Genomic DNA, 22,925 nt, shown 5'->3' with positions numbered 1-22,925 from the left:
TAATTAAACTTTCTCTAACTTTTTAATTATGCCACCCTTGAAAAGCCTATGATATGTATAGAATTTGATACCTGATCCTGGACAATATTATTGTAGCTGAATTTCTCTCTGCCGAGTCCTTGATCTCAGATTTGCTGAATTAATCCATGGACCACACAAGTAAGGGAAAGGACAGAATTTACTAGAAGATAAATAAGTGAAAGAAGGGAACAGAACCTCTGATAGTGGAGGGGGCCCCCAAGTGGACAGCCCCTGCGAGCTTTGTCTCTAGGCCCTAGGGGTTTATATACTGTTTTTCCTATCCCGCGAGTAGGGGTTTTGGGGAAATGGAATGTATGTCTGGAGTGTGTTGCAACTGTTTGGCGCTGGGAGCTTGGGCAGAAGTTAATTTTAAAACTGCCACCGTTCAGAGGAATATGGTCCTGCCTGAGGCACACTTCTCTGCTCTCTTGTTCCTAGAGAGGCAGCCCAGATGAGATACCGGGAAGGCTGCTTTTTATGAGCATGTTTGGGTCCAGAGAATGAGGCCAGGAAAGGGCCTGTTTGTGCCTAGTGATGGGTCGGTGATGAGACTGATTTCTGAGCTAACCCACACCCAGAAAATGAGGGGTCTCTGTCCAGTCTTGAGTGGGGGAACTCTGTATCATTGTTTTCTATTCCTGTAGAAAAGCAGAGGGAATCTTATGGGAGGAAAGGGGGGTAAGCTTTAGTTTTTATGAAAGGTACTAACGCAGAACCTCTCACTATTCTGTCACTAATGGCCACCAAATGTACTTTGGATTCTTAGAGCTTGTTAAATAGATTCCTTTCTTTTCTTTTTTTTTTTTGTAGAGACAGAGTCTCACTGTACCGCCCTCGGGTAGAGTGCCGTGGCGTCACACAGCTCACAGCAACCTCTAACTCTTGGGCTTACGTGATTCTCTTGCCTCAGCCTCCCAAGCAGCTGGGACTACAGGCGCCCGCCACAACGCCCGGCTATTTTTTTTGTGCAGTTTGGCCGGGGCTGGGTTTGAACCCGCCACCCTCGGCATATGAGGCCGGCGCCCTACTCACTAAGCCACAGGCGCCGCCCTAGATTCCTTTCTTAAAAGAAAATGGCCCCAATAATTATAGATTAGGACTCCTTCATCCCCAAAGAAATGAGGCTTCTGAAAAGAAAAAAAAAAAAGGAGGCTTCTGGAAATACCCATTTCAAAGAGAACTTAAAATAGCATTTCATGGTACAGATATTAAGCCCTTGTGGAAAGAGGTGATGGCACAAGGTAAAAGAACCTCTTGATTTGGTATCGTTATGTGAATACTGTTTAAACAAATTTAAATTATTTAATAAAGCAGCATAGCTTAATATTTACACACAATTTTGCACATCTCCTGGAATTAGGAGAGTTTTAAAACTTCATAAAATGCATTTTATTTTTTCTCAACTTTCTGCTTGTTAAGGGCTAAGTACATACCTGACTGGGTAAGGTGCTTTGAGTGCTTTTACTGAATTGTGGCCTCTGTGGTTATCATTCAGAAGGGAGACTAGCTTGCAAGGCGAATTTGAGAACTGTTGCTCTCTGTGTATTTGAGTAAGCAATTTAAGGTTTCTGTGGCATCAGGAACTTTAATTATTCTACCTTCTAGTTATCTTGTCATTAAAGTTCATAATAGCTTGTCTACATTGTGGGTGTTTTTCATGATCTGGCACATAGTGTAGCAGGCAGCATAGCCAAGATGTTTTTCATGTTGAACAAAAATGTAGCAGATGGAAGAGGTGATTGTAAAGCCCTTATTTAAAGTGTTAGTAGTGAATCACTGTAGCTTGAGAATGAGTCAGTGACCCGTCCTAGGGGAAGCTGAAGAACATTCTAATCATTTCCAAAAAATATGTTAGTAGGCAGCCAAAGAGAACTGATTTTTCAGTGGCTCTTTCAGTACTGTTACCCTAGCCATGGCCCGTGTATTGTTCTTAGGGGTTAAAGTCTTTCGTATGTGTGCTTCACTTTTCTAGGTGCTTGAAGTTATATTGGAATTCTCCGAATTTGTCTTCAGGTCACGGCATGTTTCAGTGTTGCTCCTTTGGGATTCAATGATGGATGGATGGTTGGATAGATCAATACTGGGGGCTTAAATTGGTTTCCCCCCAGCCTTTGACAAACTAAGGAAAGCTTACTGGCTTATGCTGAATTTCTCTAATGCAGGAACTAGCTATAAATGATGTTTTTTTGTTCGTTTATTTTGGGGACAGAGTCTCACTTTGTCACCCTTAGTAGAGTACTGCGGCATCACAGCTCACAGCAACCTCAAACTCTTGGGCTTAAATGATTGTCCTGCCCTAGCCTCCCAAGTAGCTGGAACTACAGGCGCCCTGACACAACACGCAGCTATTTTTAGAGGCAGGGTCTTGCTCTGGCTCAAGCTGTACTCGAACCTGTGAACTCAGGCAGTCCACCTGCAAGCCACCGTGTCTGGCCCTATAAATGTTTTGTTGAGACAAAACAAATGCTATAAAATTTAATTGATCCTATCTTTCATGCACAAATGCTCTTCTACAAATTACTTCACAGATTAATAAAACTTTGAATAATTTTTCTTTGAAGAAATGTTGAACATCCTGAAAGCTGTTAGAATTGGAGTGTATGTTGGAAGGTTTGATGAGACCATAACTATATGCCTTCTTTCAAAAAAAAAAAATCATGGCTCGGCACCCATGCTCAGTGGTTAGAGCGTCGGTGGCATACACTGGGGCTGGTGAGTTCCAACCTGGCCCAGGCCTGTTAAACAACAATGGACAACTGTAACAAAAAGTGACAACCTCAAAAATATATATAGAGAGAGAGAGAATGTGCGCACACTGGGCATTGTAGCAGGTGCCTGTAGTCCCAGCTACTTGGGAGGCTGAGGCAAGAGAATTGCTTAAGCCCAAGAGTTTGAGGTTGCTGTGAGCTGTGACACCACAGCACTCTACCGAGAGCAACATAGTATGATTCTATATCCAAAAATGGCGTCTTACTTTGTCACCCTGGGTAGAGTGCCATGGTGGTGTCATATCTCACAGCAACCTCAAACTCTTGGGTTTGAGCAATCCTCTTGCGTCAACCTCCTGAGTAGCTGTGGCTACACTTGCCCACCACAACACCCAGCTATTTTCTTCTTTTTTTAGTAGAGACAGGGTCTTCCCCTTTCTCAGACTGGTCTTGAACTCCTGAGCTCAAACAATCCAGCCACTTCAGCTTCCCAGAGTACTAGGATTATAGGTGTGAGCCACTGAGCTCAGCCATTGATTTCTATTTTTTCGTCATTTACAGATACCTCTGTATTTCAATATGCAACAAGTGACTAGTCTGAGCGCTGTAGTGGTTGCAACTAATTGATCACAACCATTTGCAGATTTCTTTGTTCCTTCTTTTGTTCCCAGTGCTTCACCCGACTGACACACAAAAAAGAAAGAAAAAGGAAACAGTGGTAAACAAAATACTGTTTTTCTGGAAAATGCTTTTTTTTCTGAGACAGAGTCTCAAGCTGTTGCCCTGGGTAGAGTGCTGTGGCATCATAGCTCACAGCAATCTAAAACTCTTGGGCTCAAGTGATCCTCTTGCCTCAGATTTTCTTTCTTTCTTTCTTTCTTTCTTTCTTTCTTTCTTTCTTTCTTTCTTTCTTTCTTTCTTTCTTTCTTTCTTTCTTTCTTTCTTTCTTTTTAAATCATAGCTATTATATATTAATGCATTTATGGGGTGCAATGTGCTGATTTTACATACAATTTGGAATGCAGATTTTCTATTTTTAATAGAGACAGGGTCTTGCTTTTGCTTAGGCTGGTCTCGAACTTGTGAGTTCAAGCATCCACCCTTCTTGGCCTCCCAGAGTGCTAGGATTACAGGCATGAGCCACTGTGCCTGGTCTGAAGATGCTTTTTTAAATAATTTGTGTAGTAAATTAAGTGCAGTTCTCTCTCTCAGTATTGTTAGACAGAGGACAGCAGACACTTTCTGCTTCAACAGCACATACACTAAAATTGGAACAATAGGGTGGTACCTGTGGCTCAATGAGCAAGGTGCCGGCCCCATATACCAAGGGTGGCGGGTTCAAACCTGGCCTCCACCAAACTACAACAAAAAAAATTGCCAGGCATTGTGGTGGGCACCTGTAGTCCCAGCTACTTGGGAGGCTGAAGCAAGAGACCTGCCTACGCCTAGGAGCTGGAGGTTGCTGTGAGCTGTGATGCTACAGCACTCTACCAAGAGTGGGACTCTTGTCTCTAAAAAAAAAAAAGAAAGAAAGAAAAATGTACGAATCATTCATCCATACTGTGCATGAGCTATATCATTCATGGCAGCAGCTCATTTACATCCAACTGCAAGTAGGATGTTTAAGATAAAATTTCTTCTAGTCAGTTTTCCTCTTAATATAAGTGACTTTGACTTTACTTGTTACTGTTGTTAAATAAAGTTTGTATGTTGCATTTTTAAAAAATAGAAAAACTAGCTGGTGCTTGTAGTCCCAGCTACTTGGGAGGCTAAGGCAAGAGGATCTCGTGAGCCCAAGAGTTTGAGGGTTCTGTGAGCTATGATGACACAAGGGTACTCTACCTAGGGGGGGACAAAGTGAGACTCTGTCTCAAAAAAAAAAATTAAACTTGCTGAGATAGTTCAACTTTGATTGACATATAATATGTGCACCTAGTGAATTTTCAACAAAAAAACAAACACACATGTAAGCAGCACCAGGTCAACAAATTTAACAGAAACAACAGTTCAAAAGGCCCCGTTGTGTCCCTCTCTGTTGATTGGAATGTTTTAAATTTTTTTTGTATAAAGCATACCTCAGTCATCATCTTTTAAATTTCTTGCTGATTTGGATTCTGACATTATTTTCAGAGTCTCATTGCCACACACAAATACACCTATAAAAATCACCACTGAAACTTGTCTCTGCCTTCTTTCATAATCTCATCTCTAGATCAGTATCCTTCCAGTAAACCACAGTGTTTTGTGTAGCTACAGTCATAGCTCAAGGGAATGTGGGGGTTGGAATAGAAAGTGCAGCTTCAGGGTAGCAGCTACAAACACTCCTTGGAATTTTCACCACCGAAGGAAACTGGGGAGCTCACCTCTATTTTTTGAGAGGTAACGAGTGAGTGGATGACAAGCTGTCTTCTGTTGTGAGGAAACAGTGAGAGGAGTAGCTTTTTTGTTCTCAGAACCCTGATCAGGCCTTTACAGATTAGTTTGTCCAAGTCCATAAAGTTAAATAATAGTCTCTGTAGGTGCAAATCGCCCACGCGTGATTCTGATCTCCTTAGCTCTATTTTAGACTGACTTACGTTCATTTGTGTCCTTTGCTGTTTTGTATATTTAAACCTAATGTCTAAATATCTTTTAAATTACGTCGTCCCACCTTCAGGCCTCCATGTGAAAGCTGACTTGTGGGCCGAGCAATGGTCGCTGATGCCCAGGGTGGCTCACAGTTGCTGCTACTCAGTTTCTCCTGTTTGCCTTCAGCAAACCAACCTTCTCAGATCGTAGAGTAAAGAGGGTTAGAGGCATGTCAGCAGTACCTCAGCTGTCCGGTAAAGTGATACTCTGCATACTAAAAATTTTCGGATAACCAAAAGTTTTAACATCACACATCACAGTTTTTTCTTTTTGTTTGTTTTTGTTTTTTTAGAGACAGAGTCTCACTTTGATGCCCTCAGTAGAGTACTGTGACACCACAGCTCACAGCAACCTCCAGCTCTTGGGCTTAGGCAATTCTCTTGCCTCAAGGGAAGAGGGATGAAATGGGGCCTTTCGAACTATTGTTTCTGTTAAATTTCTTGACCAGGTGCCGCTTACGTGTGTGTGGTGTGTGTGTGTGTGTGTGTGTGTTTGGTTTAGGACTACAGGCACCCGCCACAACGCCTGGCTATTTTTTTGTTGCAGTTTGGCGGGGGTCGGGTTCAAATGCGCCACCCTCAGTATATGGGGCCGGTGCCCTACTCACTGAGCCACAGGTGCCACCCCACACATCACAGTAAAAGCATCAATTCCATGTTTCCCTGCCTTCTGGAGGAGAAAAGCATACTTAACACTAAGTAAAAACTTTATTTTGTTCTGTAGACAACCAGTTCTAAAATGATGCCAACTCTGGGATTTGCCCTGTTTTTCTGTTTTGTTTTTTTATTTGAGACAGCCTCACACTGTCACCCTTGGTAGAGTGCTGTGGCATCACAGCCTACAGCAACCTCAAAAACTTTTGGGCTCAAGTGATTTTTTTGCCTCACCCACTCCCAAATAACTGGGACTACATGCGCCTGCCACAATGCCCGGCTATTTTTAGAGACACAGTCTTGCTCCAGCTCAGGCTGGTATCCAACCAGTGAGCTCAGGCAGTCCACTGGCCTCAGCCTCCCAGAATGCTAGGATTACAGGTGTGACCACTGCTCCCGGCCCCAGTGGGGAAGGGAGCACTTTTTAGTGGGGCTTTGTCTCTGTCCTCGTAACAGTGACAAAAAGAGTGTGCAGCTGTGTGAGCTCCCAAAATTTAACACAGTTGTCTCTTTCTTTCTTTCTTTTTTTTTTTTTTTGTAGAGACAGAGTCTCGCTTTATGGCCCTCGGTAGAGTGCCGTGGCCTCACACAGCTCACAGCAACCTCCAACTCCTGGGCTTAAGCGATTCTCTTGCCTCAGCCTCCTGAGTAGCTGGGACTACAGGCGCCCACCACAACGCCCGGCTATTTTTTGGTTGCAGTTTGGCTGGGGCCGGGTTTGACCCGCCACCCTCGGTATATGGGGCCGGCGCCCTACCCGCTGAGCCACAGGCGCTGCCCGTCTCTTTCATAGTTATTGCTCACAAATCAGAATTGGCCTTTTCTTTTTTTTTTTGTAGAGACAGAGTTTCACTTTATTGCCCTCGGTAGAGTGCCGTGGCATCAAACAGCTCACAGCAACCTCCAACTCCTGGGCTTAGGCGATTCTCTTGCCTCAGCCTCCCGAGTAGCTTGGGACTACAGGCGCCCGCCACAACGCCCGGCTATTTTTTTTGTTGTTGCAGTTTGGCCGGGGCTGGGTTTGAACCCACCACCCTCGGCATATGGGGCCGGCGCCCTGCTCACTGAGCCACAGGCACCGCCCAGAATTGGCCTTTTCTAAGCGATGGCCTTACTCTGTTGTTTTTTGAGCTTTTTTTGTTACCATAAACCTTACTCTGTTCTTTTTTTTTTCTCTAGACAGAATCTCACTGCGTTGCCTTCGGTAGAGTGTCATAGCATACAGCTCACAGCAACCTCAAACTCTTGGGCTTAAGCGATTCTCTTGCCTCAGCCTCCCAAGTATCTCCCAGGTGTCCGCCACAACGCCCAGCTATTTTTTGTTGTTGTTGTCCTTGTTTGGCAGGCCTGGGCTGGGTTCAAACCTGCCAGCTCCAGTGTATGTGGCTGGCGTCCTAGCTGCTGAGCTATAGGTGCCAAGCCACCTTACTCTGTTCTGATGCCCAAGTAGGTAACAGCTTGTCAGCCTGGTTCTCGTCTGTCTTCCAAGAAGATATATACACCACCATTTCAGGAATCCTTAAGATGTGAAAATTTGTTGATGGCCAGATGTGGCAGTATGGGCCTATATACCCAGCTACTCGGAAGGCGGAACAAAGAAAAAACACCTGTTTATAAGCCTATGGGGGTTTCATTATTATTACTATAGGATGATGATGCTTTATAATATTGTTAGGTCACATTTTTCAAGTCCTTATTTTTGGTAGGTAATAGAATTTAGCCTTAACCTTTTTTTTTTTTTTTTTGGAGATAGGGTCTTGCTCTGTGACTATGGCTAGTGTGCAAGTGGTGCAGTAGCATTATCATAGCTCATAGCAACCTCAAACTCCTGAGCTCAAGAGATACTTCTGCCTCGGCGTCCTGAGTATCTGGGACTACAGGCCACAACACCTGGCTAACTTTTTCTATTTTTAGTAGAGATGGGGAAGGTGAGTGTCTTGTTTAGGCTGGTGTTAAACTCCTGACCTCAAGCAATCCTCCCTCCTTGGCCTCCAAGACTGCTAGGACTACAGGCATGAGACTCCATGCCAGACAGTGTGGCAGGTTAAGTGCATGCATCCTCCCAAAACTAATCTTTAATGTGTATTTATAATTCTAACAGCACAGTGCCTTGGCTGGCCACAGCACAGTTCAGTGTTTCTAAAATGAAGATTTAAAAATTATTAGTTGCGGGGTGGGGGCAGCACATATGACTCAGTGAGTAGAGTGCCGGCCCCATATACTGAGGGTGGAGGGTTCGGAGTTGGCTCTGGCCAAAATGCAACAAAAAAATAGCTGGGCATTGTGGTGGACTCCTGTAGTCCCAGCTACTAGGGAGGCTGGACCAAGAGAATAGCATAAGCCCAAGAGCTGGAGGTTGCTGTGAGCTATGACGCCACAGCACTCTACTGAGGGCGACACAGTAAGACTCTGTCCCCCAAAAAAAAAAATTATTGTGAGGGATGGACATGTTGGGCACCTCTGGTCCCAACTACTTGGGAGGATAAGGCAGGAAGATGGCTCGAGCCCAGGAGCTTGAGGCTGCTGTGAGCTATGACGTCAACACTGCACTCCAGCCTAGGTAACAGAGTGAGACCCTGTCTTCAAGAAATACAAGTAAATATGGGCAGCGCTTGTGGCTTAAAGGAGTAGGGCGCCGGTCCCATATGCCGGAGGTGGCGGGTTCAAACCCAGCCCCGGCCAAAAACCACAAAAAAAAAGAAAGAAAGAAAGAAAAGAAATACAAGTAAATAAATAAATAAAAATTATGGTGTATCTTGTATATACTATTTTATATTTTAGTTTTTAATAAAATGTTATTTTTATTTTTATTTTTTTTTGAGATGAGTCTCACTGTATCACCCTCAGTAGAGTGCTGTGGCGTCATAGCTCACAGCAACCTCAAACTTTTGGGCTTAAGCAGTTCTCTTATCTCAGCCTCCCAAGTAGCTACAGGCGCCTGCCACAATGCCCGGCTATTTTTTTGTTGCAGTTATAGTTGTTTAGCTGCCCCAGGCCAGGCTTGAACCCATCAGCCTCTGTGCATGTGGCTGTGCTACAGGTGCTCAGCCTGTTATCATTTTTTAAAGGGAAAACTGGGTGCAGCGCCTGTGGCTCAAAGGAGTAGGGCGCTGGCCCCATATGCTGGAGGTGGCCGGTTCAAACACAGCCCCACCCAAAAACTGCAAAAAAAGGGAGGGGGGAACAGTGTATACAAAAAAAGTTTTCATCACTAAATTTTTTTGAGAGCCTGCTCACATTAGCTCTTGCAGATTTCCCACCCTTTGATATGTTTTTAAATCCATTGGCTGCTGGCTCGCCTATAGCTCAAGAGGCTAAGACACCAGCCACATACACTGGAGCTGGTGGGTTCAAATTTGTCCCGGGGCCTGCCAAACAACAGTGACAACTATAACTAAAAAATAGCCGGGCATTGTGGCAGGACCCTGTAGTCCCGGCTACTTGGGAGGCTGAGGCAAGACAGTCGCTTTAGCCCAAGAGTTTGAGGTTGCTGTGAGCAGTGACGCCCCGGCACTCTACCAGGGCGACAGCTTGAGACTCTGTCTCAAAAATAAATAAATAAATAAATAAATAAATACATTGGCTAACACCCACAGCCAGAGTTGGCAAGCATCACAGATGAGCACCACGCTTGTAAACTCCCCAGGGCGTAGTCTCTGTTAGAAGTGAATTAGCCTAGGCCGGGCGTGGTGGCTCACGCCTGTAGTCCCAGCGCTGTGGGAGGCCGAGGCGGGTGGATTGCCTGAGCTCAGAGGTTCAAAACCCATATGAGCAGCAGTCAGCCAGAGTAAGACCCCGTCTCTACCAACAACATCAAAAACAGCCAGCACTGCAGGAGAAAGAAAATCAACAAAAAAGGAGTACTTCAAACAAACATGAACAAGCACACTGAAATTAAAAAAAAAAAAAAAAAAAAAGAAGTGAATTAGCCTAGAGCAGATACAAACGCAGCTTAGCTGTGGGTCATGTCAGTCTTATCTACCCTTCTCGTGTTGTGCCTCACCTGGAATGACAGCACATAGCCATCGTATACTTTAAAGCCATCCAGCTTCTAATTGACTGTGAGTACAACCTTGTTCGCCACCCGAATAAATCACTTGTAAAGGATTTTACTCATTTCCTTTTAGCACTTTGTTAGGTACTGTAGGTTATTGTACTATCCGCATTATTCTTTGCTCACCCATTTGGAGTTGTGCTCCCATTTCTGTTTTTTCTTTTATGTTACCAACTTCATGCCTTCTGCCCTTTATCTTTTATTACAAGTCTAAGATTCATAGGGTGGCTTTTATAAAAAAGTATACTTTATTCCATCCTCTGCTGCTTATACAGACATCTTTCCCGCCTCCACCTGAGTTCCATGGTTTCAGTTATCTACAGTCAACTGCAGCCTAAAATATTGCTACAATTAAGATAGCACTTCTTGGCTCAGTACCTGTAGCTCAAGTGACTAAGGTGCCAGCCACATACACAAGAGCTGGTGGGTTCAAATCCAGCCTGGGCCTGCCAAACAAAATGACAACTACAACCAAAAAATAGCTGGGTGTTGTGGGGGGGCGCCTGTAGTCCCAGCTATTTGGGAGGCTGAGGCAAGAGAATCACTTAAGCCCAGGAGTTGGAGGTTGCTGTGAGCTGTGAGGCCACGGCACTCCATCCAGGGCCATAGCTTGAGGCTCTGTCTCAAAAAAAAAAAAAAAAAAAAAATTCTTTTTTTTTTTTTTTGTTTTTTGTTTTTTTGTAGAGACAGAGTCTCATTGTATCACCCTCGGTAGAGTGCCGTGGCGTCACACGACTCACAGCAACCTCCAGCTCTTGGGCTTACGTGATTCTCTTGCCTCAGCCTCCCGAGCAGCTGGGACTACAGGCGCCTGCCACAACGCCCGGCTATTTTTTGTTGCAGTTTGGCTGGGGCTGGGTTTGAACCCGCCACCCTCGGCATATGGGGCTGGCACCCTACTCACTGAGCCACAGGCGCCGCCCAAAAAAAAAAACATTTCTTGTAACGTGTTGTTATGATTCTTCTAATTTATTATTAGTTGTTGTTGTCGTTAGTCTTGTTCTGTGTCCCATTTATAAATTGAACTTACTATAGGGTGGTTCAGTGAGTAAGGCGCTGGCCCCATATAGTGACAGTGGCTGATTTGACCCCAGCCCCAGCCAATCTGCAACAAAAAATAGCCGGGCATTGTGGCGGGTGCCTGTAGTCCCAGCTACTCAGGAGGCTCAGGCAAGAGAATTGCCTAAACCCAGGAGCTGGAGGTTGCTGTGAGCTGTAACGCCACAGCATTCTACTGAGAGCAACAAAGTGAGACTCTGTCTCTAAAAAAAATAAATAAATAAATTTATTATAAGTGTATATACAGTATAAGAAAAAAACATACTATATGTAGGGTTTCTGTGCTACTTGGGATTTCAGCCATCCGCTGAGGGTTTGGGAACATACTACCTTGGATAAGGAGGGACCACTGTATTGCTCCACAAATTACCGTGTAGTGGCCTGTCCTGTCTGTGTAGTTCTCAGAAGGCAGCATTGGAGAGAACACTCAAAGGGAATATGGAAATCTGGGTGTGATTCTTAGGTTTGCTTCTACATCTGTAGAGCGCAGTGGGTCAAGTATATGATCTCCAAGGCTTCAACCTTATGCTGGCTGCTGTGCTCCCAACACTGGCCAGCTTTGATACAGTGTGGCCCTTCAGGGTTAATGAAGTGAGTAGGATTTGCTGTGATTTCTCATTAAATGTTTTTTCCATTTTGGAAAATGGTCATGCTCACAAGCAGCAGCCTTACAGAGCTGCTTGGTGGGTGACCCAGCTTGCAATCAGCCTAGTGCTCAACTTCTCTAATGCTGCGGCCCTTTAATACAGTTCCTATGGGTCGCAACCCACAGGTTGAGAACTGCTGTTCTAGATCCTCTCCAGTTTTTTTTTCTTTTTTGAAAAAACTAATCTATTACTTTCCCCTGTCATTCTACTTTTTCCTACTGTGGGCTTAATTCTAGATGTTTGGGAGCCTAAATTTTCATTTCTAAAGACTTTTTTTTTTTTTTTTTTTTAAATAGAGTCTCACTCTGTTGCCCAAGGTAAAGTGCCATGGTGTCAGCCTAGCTCATAGCAAACTTGAACTCCTTCCTGGGTTCAAGTCATCCTCCTGCCTCAGTCTCCTCAGTAGCTGGGACTACAGGCACCTGCATGACACCTAGCTGATTTTCTCTATTTATAGTAGTCGCAGGGTCACTCTTGTCAAGCTGGTCTTGAACTCCTAAGCTCAGGGCTTCCCAAAGTGCTAGGATGATAGGTGGGAGCCACTGCACCCAGCCTTTGAAAAAAAATTTTAATAGACGTTAGACTCGGTGCCTGTGGCTCAAGCGGCTAAGGCGCCAGCCACATACACCTGAGCTGGCGGGGTTCTAATCCAGCCCAGGCCCACCAAACAATGATGGCTGCGACCAACAAAAGAGCAACCGGGCATTGTGGTGGGTGCCTGGGAGATTGCTATGAGCTGTGATCCATGGCACTCCACCCAGGGCAACAGCTTGAGGCTCTGTCTCAAAATATATGGTTTTTTTTTTTCTTTTTTTGGCGCTGGTCCCATATACTGGAGGTGGCGGGTTCAAACCCAGCCCCGGCCAAAAGCAAAAAAGAGAGATTAGAGGTTAATATAGTGCTGGTTATTTGAAGTTATAAGAAGTCTTACATCCACTTAACTTGATAGTGCTTCAAATAAGACCTAGGGGAAAAGAAATAATTGATTTTTTTCCCCTTGTTATCTTATTCCTTTTCAGGTTTTGAATGAAGAGTGTGATCAGAACTGGTACAAGGCAGAGCTGAATGGAAAGGATGGTTTCATTCCCAAGAACTACATAGAAATGAAGCCACATCCGTGAGTCAGGTTCCACTGGGCTCCCAAGGGTTGAGACCAACCTTCTTGTTTTAAATAACTGTTTTGAAAATTGAGGTCACTAGTATGGATGTCATGCCCTTTATTCTGTCTTTCCAGGGATTGAGAAAATGTGTTGATGTTGCTCATCAGTAATAGTGTATGATGATAGTATAATAGTCAATAATAATACTTGCTACAGATTGATAGTAACTGTTGGTGGTCTTGAAAAATAAAACAATCGTTTTTGCAAGTCTACTATTTTTCTTTAGATATTTAGGGCCAGATGTGTTTCATAATTCTGCATTTTTTGGTTTAGAAAAGGTACTTACCAGGTGGCTTTGTGTTTATATGATTGATGATCCTGTGGAGCAGTATCGTAATCTTTGTATCCCCAGACCACAGTGTTTAGCATATAATGGTTCCCACCAAACGTTTATTCCTTTTTTTTTTTAAGAGACAGAGTCTTACTTTGTCACCCTTGGTAGAGTGCCATGGTGTCACAGCTCACAGCAACCTCCAGCTCTTGGGCTTAGGTGATTCTCTTGCCTCAGCCTCCCAAGTTGCTGGGACCACAGGTGCCCACCACAATGCCTGGCTGTTTTTTGTCAAAATTTGGCTGGCGCTGGGTTTGAACCTGCCACCCTTGGTATATGGGACTGGCACCCTACTCACTAAGCCACAGGCACTGCCTTTTTTTTTTTTTTTTTTTTTTTTTGAGAAAAGCTGTGTCACCCTGGGTAGAGCACCATGGCATCATAGCTAACAGCAACCTCCAACTCAGGCTCAGGCGATCCTCTTGCCTCAGTTTTTCTATTTTTAGTAGAGATGGGATCTCAGTTATTCTTAGGCTGGTGTCAAACTTGTGAGCTCAAGCAGTCCACCTACCTTGGCCTCCCAAAGTGCTGGGATTACAGGCATGAGCCACTGAGGCCGGCCAGCCAGTTGCTTTTTTTTTTTTAAACAGTGTATTTCAAACCCATAGAGTACTTTTTATGTTGTAATTTGTTATTAACTACAATTTATTTTTTATCGAAAATAAAATTGAAAAGATGGCGCCTGTGGCTCAAAGAAGTAGGGCGCCAGCCCTATATACCAGAGGTGGCGGGTTCAAACCCAGCTCTGGCCAAAAACTGCAAAAAAATTAAATAAATAAAATAAAATTGAAAGGCTGGGCGCAGTGGCTCATGCCTATAATCCTAGTACTCTGGGAGGCCAAGGCAGGTAGATTGTCTGAGCTCAGGAGTTTGAGACCAGCCTGAGCCAGAGCTAAAAAATAGCTGCACGTTGTGGCAGGCGCCTATGGTCCCAGCTACTCAGTAGGCTGAGGCAAGAGAATCGCTTGAGCCCAATAGTTTCAAGTTGCTGTGAGTTGTGCCACCATGGCACTCTACCAAGGGTGAAAAAATAAGACTCTGTCTCAAAAAAAAAAAAAAAAAGGAAAGAAAGAAAAGAAAATTCAGTTAATTTTGGCCAGGTGCAATGGCTCACGCCTGTGATCCTAGCACTCTGGCAGGCTGAGGTGGGTGGATTGACCCTGTACCCCCCTCACCCTCCAATTTTTTTTTTTTTTTTTTTTTTGAGTTAATTTTAAGCTGAACAAGAAAACACTGCAGTCATGTGTATGTATTTATGCACCATGAGGAAAGGTCTAGAAACATGTATTATAACTCCCAATAGTTGCTGTCTTTAGGGAATTTGAAGGAAGAGTCTCGCTTTCCATTTTTATTTCGTGCACATCTAGGCTATTTTAATTTATATTCATTACTTTATATCTTAGTGAAAAGAAAGGAAAATGCCTTCCCAGTGGAAGATCTTGGGGGCCTAGGAGGAGAGTGGCTGCCGAGAAGCTTCACCCTACCCTGTGCAGCACAGACAGTGTGTGAGCCAGGGCCGTCTTGTGGAGTCTCACTCTGCTGTCCCCAGAGTGCTTCCTGCTCAGACATTAAACTATGAAAGCACTAGAGATTAGGAAATATTTAAGTGATTTCAATACTATACTGTTAGCTATCCTTTTATATCCAGAGATCATTCCACTCTGTTAATATGTGGCTTCTCGTGTGTGGCACAGGCCCCTACCCTTGAGTTTCTTACAGAAGCAGGTGGGTATTGTGGTACCAGCTCCACAGCAGCCTGGCACTGGTACGTGCAAAGTGAGAAAGACAGGAGCAGGCAGAGGTGGGAAACTTCTCAGTGTCCCTTCCTGGCAGCTCACGTCCTTCTGTTTGAATTTTAGTATGATATATTTTAGAGACATCTTAGAACATGGTTGCTTATATGCAAGATATATAAATTAGATTTATAACTTTCATGGACTTTTGGGTACCTTTGATACTTGTATATTAAGTGAATGCTAGTTACTATGAAACATAGATCCTCATTAGTGATGGTTTCATTTTGAAAGCGCGGGCAGCTATGGCTATGAGCTTTCATGCAGGTGTTCTCCTCCTCTGAGCCACGGGCCAGGGTGTCTATGAACTGTGCCCCTTTGTTCTGGCCAAAGTGAATTAGCATTGGGAGCAAAAGCGTCTATAATGGGCTTCAAATGAAAAACTTCATTTTCCAAGTAGCTATTGTGAATATTGTAAATTACGATGTTCCTGATGGCTTCCAAAGGTCACTCTGAGCAGTGACCACAGAGGACTCTACAGGAGTGCTGACCTTAGGTGCTGTTGGCGGCTGCTCTCACAACCAAACCTTTTCCCCTGGGACTGTGAGCAGGCGTCTCCATGCCTTCCCCATCTCCTCCCCTTTTCCCTTACTGCACTGTGGCAGGGTTGCCACCTTATTAGACGGCTACAAGGAGGCCTGTCTTTCCCTGTGTGGTCAGCCTGTCCTGTACTCTAGCCCATGGCCTGGCCTTCCTGGGCACCAGCAGGGAGCCCAGTGGACGTGTGTTTTCCTCTATAGAAAAAGTGCTTGGACAAGTCACTTTGTAGACAGTGGAGTAGGGCAAAGTCATTTGAAGTTCCATCTCTGGGGAGGACCTAGGGTCCATCCTGGGCACTTTGGGGCTGGGGGCAACTTCCCTGGTAAGGAGTATTAGGTTTCTAACATTTCAAGAGCTGACTATCCCATTTCTTTGTGGAGACACAAGTGTTGACTGGCTTGCCTTCCTTCCTTAGGTGGTTTTTTGGCAAAATCCCCAGAGCCAAGGCAGAAGAAATGCTTAGCAAACAGCGGCACGACGGGGCCTTTCTTATCCGAGAGAGTGAGAGCGCTCCTGGAGATTTCTCTCTCTCTGTCAAGTGAGTATTTCCTGCTCTGCCTGGAATCCTGTCTCTAACTTGGTCTCAATCATGAAGCCATTGATCAAGTGTCTGGGTACATAGAAACCAGTAGAGGTTGAGCCTAAACAGTATTTTAATTTTGCATTAAAATCTTAATTTCTGGCTCTTCTTGAAAATTAGTCCTAGCGCTGCTAGGTGTTGATTCCCATGTGGAAAATCTTCGGAGCCGGGCAGCAGCTCCCCCAGATGACCTGTACCCACCGTTTTCGCTAATCCCCACCACTCCTGCTCCAAGATCCTCTCCCTTAGCCAGGCGCCCTTGCCATATGTAGGGTTCCTGCTTCTGTCTTTAACCGAGTAATTCATTGCTATGGTGGCTGCCATTGCTTGCCTTTCCGGTAGCTTAAACCTCCCAGCCCCATCCTAGGTCCCTCACATCAACTTAAAAATGTTAGCACAAGGGATTTGGGTGTACTTTCCCCAGTGGTGAATTTGAATGTTGGAGGGGAATTGGTAAGCAGGGAATGGGGAAGGTAGAGACTTCTACTACCTTGGAAAGCACAGAGATAATAAATTAGGACTTAAGGATTCTAAGTAGTACATACCTCATCTGAGAAATTAGGATGTTTGAATTGTTTCCATGTTTTTGACTTTGAGTCATTTTCTAGTTATTACATTATCATAGAAAACCTTCCCTCCAGGAATCTGACTGATCACTTCCCTAGTCATATGAGGAAATGATTAGGTTAATATTCAGATAGCTGTTGCATTTGGAGTACAGTTAGTTTTGCACGATCATAGCTAACTGCAACCTCCAGCTCCCAGGCTCAAGTGATCCACCTACCTCAGGCTCCCAAGTAGGTAGGACATACAGGCTCATGCCACCATACCTGGCTAATTTTTTTTTATTTTTTGTAGAAACTGGAATCTCACTGTATTTCCCAAACTGGTCTTGATCTCCTGTCCTCAAGTGATGCTCCTGCTGCCTTGACCTCCCAAAGTGCTGGGAATACATTCATGATCCACTGTGCCCACCAAAATTGCCACCATGGCCAGTGACAAAACCATTCCCCATTTAAAGCATGAGAGTTTGCATTTTCAGAAATGAACTGAGTATCGTATTTTAGAACCAATATATGATTAAAGTATAGATTTTTTGAAATGCAGATTTAAATTTCTAGTTGCGTCCTTTTTTTTTTTTCTCTTTTTTGAGACAGTCACACTTTGTCACCCTCAGTAGGGTGCTATGGCGTCCCAGCTCACAGCAACCTCAAACTCTTGGAAGTTGCCCCCAGCCCCAAAGTGCCAGGATGGACCCTAGGTCCTTCCCAGAGATGGAACTTCAAATGACTTTGTCCTACTCCACTTTCTACAAAGTGATTCTCTTGCCTCAGCCTCCCAAGTAGCTGGGACTACCAGTGCCCACCACAACTTACGGCTATTTTTATTTTTTTTTTATTTTTGACACATTTTATTCAGGTAACAGTCTGATCACACATGGTCCTCTCAAATAAGTCAAATGTAATCAGATGTTAAAGCTTGGTCTTCAAACATTATAGCCAATGATACCACGCTTGCTTATGATCTCACCAACATAAAACCACATCCACGGGCGGCGCCTGTGGCTCAGTCGGTAAGGCGCCGGCCCCATATACCGAGGGTGGCGGGTTCAAGCCCAGCCCCGGCCAAACTGCAACCAAAAAATAGCCGGGCGTTGTGGCGGGCGCCTGTAGTCCCAGCTGCTCGGGAGGCTGAGGCAAGAGAATCGCTTAAGCCCAGGAGTTGGAGATTGCTGTGAGCTGTGTGAGGCCACGGCACTCTACCGAGGGCCATAAAGTGAGACTCTGTCTCTACAAAAAAAAAAAAAAAAAAAACCACATCCACACCTCAGTGGCCACCAAACCATTCAGCACAGCTTCCTTAACTGTGAGCTGTTTGAAGCTTCCAGTTTGAGCACTACTGACTATTTTTTTCAGGCTTTCAGCAGGGGTTGGAGGAACCAGCTCAACCTTGGCGTAGTACCAAAATGTGGCCAATCGAGGCTTTGAATAAGTCACAGCAGCGTTCACCAGCGCCGGGGCCTTCTCTGCGAGTTTACAGACAAATTGAGCCATGGTGCTAGGATGGAAAGACAGTCCCATCTATCTATTTTTAGAGATGAGGTTTTCTCTGGCTTAGGCTGGTCTTGAACTCCCAAGCTCAGGAGATCCACCCGCCTCGGCCTTCCAGAGTGCTAGGATTACAGGCATGAGCTATCGCGGCCCCCTCGTGTCCTTTTTCTAAAAGCAGAAAGGTTTAAGGTGATATTTGTAATAACCTCCCAAGTATATTTGCTGTGTATTCCCAACATAATGAATATATGAAGAAGTCAAAGTGGATGTATTTAGCACAGTTTTCCTCTTGTACGAAGGCTTTCTGAAGTGCCTGATTGGACATACACAGTCAGGGTCTGAGGAAAAGCATCTCAGCATGCATTTGTGGAACTTGTATGTCATGTGTTTTTCTTATCTTTTATAGTGACCCAAGTACGAATGAGACAGTATTGGGTGAGGAGGGCAAACAGTTAATTACTACTGGTGGTGGCTAAACCCACTGGAACTAGGGGCTGCCTGTCTGCTGAGCAGCCACCACCTTTTATCAAATAGAGTATTTTAGGGAGTTATTATTTTTTTTTTTTTTCTTGTAGAGACAGAGTCTCACTGTACCGCCCTCGGTAGAGTGCTGTGGCGTCACACAGCTCACAGCAACCTCTAACTCTTGGGCTTACGCGATTCTCCTGCCTCAGCCTCCCGAGCAGCTGGGACTACAGGCGCCTGCCACAACGCCCGGCTACTTTTTTGTTGCAGTCTGGCCGGGGCTGGGTTTGAACCCACCACCCTCGGCATATGGGGCCAGCGCCCTACTCACTGAGCCACAGGCGCCGCCCAGGGAGTTATTTTTTATTATAGAAGTAAAACAGGCATCATTACTGGTTTTGACAACACCTTCCAAAGGCAGTCAAAGAATCAGCAGTCCCTGCTGTGTTTCTATACTCTTAAATCTGACATGAACACTGTAGTTATAGTTAATATGTACACTGTTGGGGTTCTGCACTCTTTTAGAAACCACCTGCATGGCACTAAGGGGGAGTGGGCCTCTGTGGGGCCAGATGTAACATGTGAATATGCCCTTCCAAATGAAGTGCTCTCACCTACATTTTTTGTGTATGAAAAGCAGTGCTATCTCCAAACATGCGCTATCCCATATTTGGTTGCTTCCTCGAGGCTTAGTGCTGCCACCTGCTGGAATGTTCTCCTGAACATTAAGACTGAAAGCACTGGTTGAGAAAGGCATCATAAGAGCAACTTGTTTCCACTTAGAAGGATGCACTCATCAGTCCTTCCCCCAAACATCCTGCCATTCCAACCTCCTGAGCTTCGCTGAGGTCTGGCCTGGATTTCCTTTGCTCTGTTAACCTGCCAGCCCCCACCCCCAAAAGCCTTCTGTAAAGACAGGCATTACTGGGGGTTGCCTGAGCTCGGGAGACCATCCTGGACCCTGTCTTTTTTTTTTTTTTTTTGTAGAGACAGAGTCTCACTTTATGGCCCTCGGTAGAGTGCCATGGCATCATACAGCTCACAGCAACCACCAACTCCTGGGCTTAAGCGATTCTCTTGCCTCAGCCTCCCGAGCAGCTGGGACTACAGGCGCCCGCCACAATGCCCGGCTATTTTTTGGTTGCAGTTTGGCCGGGGCCGGGTTTGAACCTGCCACCCTCGGTATATGGGGCCGGCGCCCTACCGACTGAGCCACCGGCGCCGCCCTCTTTAAATACTTTTAAGACAGGGTTGGGCGGCGCCTGTGGCTCAGTCGGTAGCCCTCTTTAAATACTTTTAAGACAGGGTTGGGCGGCGCCTGTGGCTCAGTCGGTAGCCCTCTTTAAATACTTTTAAGACAGGGTTGGGCGGCGCCTGTGGCTCAGTCGGTAGGGCGCCGGCCCCATATGCCGAGGGTGGCAGGTTCAAACCTGGCCCCGGCCAAACTGCAACCAAAAAATAGCCGGGCGTTGTGGCGGGCGCCTGTAGTCCCAGCTGCTCGGGAGGCTGAGGCAAGAGAATCGCTTAAGCCCAGGAGTTTGAGGTTGCTGTGAGCTGTGTGAGGCCACGGCACTCTACCGAGGGCCATAAAGTGAGACACTGTCTCTACCAAAAAAAAAAAAAAAGTATTTAAAGAAAATAAAACTCAAGGAGTAGGGCGCCGGTCCCATATGCCGGAGGTGGTGGGTTCAAACCTAGCCCCAGCCAAAAAAATAAGACTGAAAGAGAGGAGAGACTTGTTCATTCTGTGAACAGGACAGGCAGAGTCCTCACTGAGCTTGTGATCTAGCCACATATCACCATGAGAAACCAGGGAGGCCTACACCGGTCAGTCACGCTTTTGCTGGTTTTGCCAGACAGTACAAGAGGGAATGTGTTATTTGGTGATGGAGAAATTTGGGGTGTATTTTGGTATCTAGTCCTCTCTTATTGTCCCAATATGTCCTTTTGTTCTGACACCTTTTTCCCAGTAGTAGAACTAAAATTCCTAAATGGAAAACATAACTTGGGCGGCGCCTGTGGCTCAGTCCGTAGGGCGCCGGCCCCATATGCCAAGGGTGGCGGGTTCAAACCCGGCCCCGGCCAAACTGCAACCAAAAAAAAAAAATAGCCGGGCGTTGTGGCTGGCGCCTGTAGTCCCAGCTACTCGGGAGGCTGAGGCAAGAGAATCGCTTAAGCCCAGGAGTTGGAGGTTGCTGTGAGCCGTGTGATGCCACGGCACTCTACCAAGGGCCATAAAGTGAGACTCTGTCTCTACCAAAAAAAAAAAAAAAAAGAAGAAGGAAAACATAACTTTGAACTGTTCCTACTTACAAGAGAATTTTTCAAAGTATTTCCAGCCCCTCCTCACCTGCTTCCTATCCTACTTTTTCTAGTCTTTAAATATTACATAAAGTTTTAATTATTTCGGGACATTAGTTAAGTCATACCCCTTGGGCTGGGTAAGGTAGCTCACGCCTGTAATCCTAGCACTCTGGAAGGCCAGGGTGGGTGGATAGCTTGCATTCGAGACCAGCCTGAGCAAAAGGGAGACCCCGCCTCTACTAAAAATAGAAAAACTGAGGCAAGAGGATCACTTGAGCCAAGGAGGTTATGGCTCGGCCCCCGAAGCACAGTGGTTATGGTGCCAGCCACATGCACCGAGGCTGGTGAGTTCGAGCCCAGCCCGGGCCTGCTAAACAACAATGACAGCTGCAACAAAAAAAGGAAAAGAAAATAGCGGGGCATTGTGGCGGGCACCTGTAGTCCCAGCTACTTAGGAGGCTGAAGCAAGAGAATAACTTAAGCCCAAGAGTTTGAGGTTTCTGTGAGCTGTGACATCATGGCACTCTACCAAGGGCGACATAGTGAGACTGCCTCAAACAAAAAAAAAAAAAGTTGGAGGTTGTTGTGAGCTAGGACGCCAAGGCACTCTACCCAGGGTGACAGCTGAGACTTTATCTCAAGAAAAAAAACAAAGTCACACTCCTTGACTAAAGTGAGGTTCTGCCTCATTTGGTAGGGTACGGGGCACGTGGACATGTGGAGTAGGTTAGGGCATTCTCTGTCTTACATACACCTTCAGAATAAGGCCACAGCTGGTTTTCCTTATCTAGTGAGGATTCTTCATGTTTCTGGTGCCTGTCACCTAAACGGAGGTGTCCTTGGGGATGTTCAGTGCTGTCCGGGCACTCTCCAGCCAGACAGTCGTGGTGCTGTGCAGTCCCTGGGCCCATTGGGCTGTGAGGAATGTCACCTGTGGTTCTCTGGGAACTCCACCTGACTGGGCAGAGAGCCCCTCGCCAGCCAGGACAGAGCCCTTTAGCTGTTTCACGTGTTTTCTCTGCCCTTTCCCAGGTTTGGAAATGATGTGCAGCACTTCAAGGTGCTCCGAGATGGAGCCGGAAAGTATTTCCTCTGGGTGGTGAAATTCAATTCTTTGAATGAGCTGGTAGATTATCACAGATCCACATCTGTCTCCAGAAACCAGCAGATATTCCTGCGGGACATAGAACAGGTGCCACAGGTAAGCCTCGGAAGAGAGATCTGGATTATTCCTGGCAATTAAGAATCACTTCTCAGGGCGGCGCCTGTGGCTCAGTCAGTAAGGTGCCAGCCACATATACCGAGGGTGGCGGGTTCAAACCCGGCCCCGGCCAAACTGCAACCAAAAAATAGCCGGGCGTTGTGGCGGGCGCCTGTAGTCCCAGCTACTCGGGAGGCTGAGGCAAGAGAATCGCTTAAACCCAGGAGTTGGAGGTTGCTGTGAGCTGTGTGAGGGCCCGGCACTCTACAGAGGGCCATAAAGTGAGACTCTGTCTCTACAAAAAAAAAAAAAAAAGAATCTCAAACTAGCAAGTACCCTTCAGAGGATTGCTTCTGGGGCTTCTGTGCTCATTATTCAAAATGTAAGCCTTTTTTCATGCTAAACATTTGTAGTTTTGAATCAAACGCTTTTGCCTTCCTGGAGGCTGCCCTCTGAGGTGGTATGCTGTTGTTTTGCCACCTACCCATCTAGGGAGAAGGTCTTTTACACACATACTCAAAGATTCTACCCTGGAAGCCAACTATGAGGAAGATTCCACTTGTGAGGGAGTGGAGTCTCACTCATTCCTGTATGCTTATACCTCATCCCTAGTCACTGGTTAAGGTTCCTCCCGCCTTATGGTATTCACCTTTCTACTCTGTAAACCTTAAGGCTGTTTTAAGTGGTAGAAACTCAGATCCTGGGATGAATAATGTGTGCACATCTATTT

At 45.6% G+C, this 22,925-nt stretch overlaps 1 protein-coding gene across 2 annotated transcripts in view; it reads left to right on the top strand.

The window, feature by feature from the left end:
* Window positions 1-22,925, top strand: part of GRB2 (growth factor receptor bound protein 2) — an 83,041-nt gene that overhangs the window by 59,499 nt on the left and 617 nt on the right. For both annotated transcript variants that reach the window (XM_053570982.1, XM_053570983.1), the window contains exons 3-5: window positions 12,790-12,887; window positions 16,010-16,132; window positions 22,027-22,195. In XM_053570982.1, the coding sequence (XP_053426957.1) occupies window positions 12,790-12,887; window positions 16,010-16,132; window positions 22,027-22,195 (390 nt within the window). The remainder of the gene's footprint in view (window positions 1-12,789; window positions 12,888-16,009; window positions 16,133-22,026; window positions 22,196-22,925) is intronic.

This window comes from Nycticebus coucang, chromosome 18 (genome assembly GCF_027406575.1).
Source record: "Nycticebus coucang isolate mNycCou1 chromosome 18, mNycCou1.pri, whole genome shotgun sequence".
Lineage (NCBI taxonomy): Eukaryota > Metazoa > Chordata > Mammalia > Primates > Lorisidae > Nycticebus > Nycticebus coucang.
This window is presented reverse-complemented; position numbering and strand designations above follow the sequence as displayed.